Raw genomic sequence first — 1,863 nt, 5'->3', positions numbered from 1 at the left:
GGATGCTGAGGAGCCATAACACCTGCCATGTCTCCCCAGCCAGGACCCTACTGCCCTGTCCCGCTTCACCATCACAGACCTTCTCCCGGACCTGCAGCACATCCTCTTCTGGATGGCCAATGCCATCGAGGTTCTCTACTTCGTCCAGCAGAAATCACCCACCTACATCCAGAGCATGGAGGAGGAGCTGGACGTCAGAGGTAGGGCTGGAGGCAGGACCCTCCTTGCTTCTCTCTCCGGAGCAACTTTGCTCTACTAATCCCCAGGCACAAGCGGTGGTCAGTGACCCCGTGATGCTCCTTTAACCCCCCTGTAATCCTCATCAGCAGGGACATCTCCATGGTGCAGGCTGGGGTAATCCGTGCGGGAGGAGCTGCCTCACGTCGTGCCGGGGTGCTGCTGGGGCCGGGCTGGGTTGCGGTTGCAGCCGAGCCTCCTCTTTCCACCACAGCACCTTGCGGTTAATGCCTCAGGGGTAGCTTTCTCCCCCGTCTTCTGCTGTGGGGGCACCTGGATTTGCAGCCAGCCCTGCAGAATTGCTCACTGGTGATCTTGTGTTAATGCCAGGAAAAAAAAAAAAGAGAAGAAAAAGGGAAAAAGGGATTAAATCAATCTTAAACAGGCTCGTGGAGGGATAGGGACCACTGTGCTGCTGCAGCGGGCTGTGCTGTCAGCAGTGTGGAGCTGTGGGAGATGGCAGGCGGGTGCTCTGGGACAAGAGGAGCCTCTTTGCCCCTGCTGGGGGATCCGGGGTGGTGATGCGGCTTGGGAGCACCAATAACCCCCACCCTGGCGATCTGGGGAGCAGTGAATTCATCCCACCTTACTGCTGTGGGTTTGCTCCCCGCCTCCTCTCGCCCTGTAGGCTCCAAGGAGTCTCTGTTCTCCTCGACCATCACAGCCAGCGAGGAGGCGATGACGGTGCTGGAGGAGGTGATCATGTACACCTTCCAGCAGTGCGTCTACTACATCTCCAAGGTACGTGCTCCTTGGGGAGGGCGGCAGCGTCCCACGGGGCCAGCACAAGCATCACCAGCAGCTCTTGGGCTGCGCAGGAGGTTTTTTTCAGCTTTTACTCTCTGGCAGTTGCATCGCGCCAAGGTGCTTTGCTTTGGGCTGAAGTGCCCCGATTTTTGGTCGCAGCCCAGGAAAAGTATTGAATTACTGCGGCGTGTTTCCCTGCCTCCAGTGGCAGCGGCTCAGGGGAAGCGTTTGGGGAGAGCTGCTTGGCTCTGGCCGGTGCAGCATAATGGTGCGATTCAGGGCGTGATGGAAAGGGGCCCCTGGACTGTCGCCGTTGGGCCGCGAGAGCTGGGCGGCTTCGGGAGCGGGGAACAGAGCGGGCAGTGTGAGGCAGGAGAAAGGCTGCTGTGTCCGCTGGCCTTGGCACGCGGGGATGAGGCGGTTGCTCCTGTGCTGCTCTGCCGGAGCAGCACTCTCCACCCCAGCACCATCACCTCCTCCTTCGCCTCAGCAGAGGTGGGTGCTAGGTACTCATTCAAGCGATAGGGAAAGGTCCTCCTCAGCAGTCCCAGTTTTTCTGTCACCGTCGTGCCCAGCAGCTGCCCTGGTTTAGATTAGTTTTCAGATCCCTTTAGCTGAGCCGTCCTATGCCGTCACCTCCAACGGCTAAAAACGACACATGGGTTCACTTTTTTCCTTTTTTGAACACTTGCGCAACACCAGAGCACATCGAGGCAGGGGGTGAGCAGGATCAGCCCCTCACCGGAGCAGCTCCAGCGCGGTTTGCTCAGCTCGCGGAGGTGAGGGGGTCGGAAGGGTTTGGCTCATGCAAAAAAAAAAAAAAAAAAACAAACCAACCCAAAATCCCAAAATCATTTTGCTGTGAACTTTCCACCGTCT

General features: G+C 58.1%; 1 protein-coding gene across 1 annotated transcript in view; it reads left to right on the top strand.

Moving 5' to 3' along the window:
* RADIL (Ras association and DIL domains) overlaps positions 1–1,863 on the top strand; it is a 9,882-nt gene that overhangs the window by 2,071 nt on the left and 5,948 nt on the right. Inside the window, 2 exon segments of the mRNA XM_010143645.1 lie at positions 40–200; positions 866–978. Coding sequence (XP_010141947.1) covers positions 40–200; positions 866–978 — 274 coding nt within the window.

This window comes from Buceros rhinoceros, unplaced genomic scaffold (assembly GCF_000710305.1).
Source record: "Buceros rhinoceros silvestris isolate BGI_N320 unplaced genomic scaffold, ASM71030v1 scaffold9519, whole genome shotgun sequence".
Lineage (NCBI taxonomy): Eukaryota > Metazoa > Chordata > Aves > Bucerotiformes > Bucerotidae > Buceros > Buceros rhinoceros.
The sequence above is the reverse complement of the archived record's forward strand: the minus strand, read 5'-3'. Positions and strand labels throughout refer to the sequence as shown.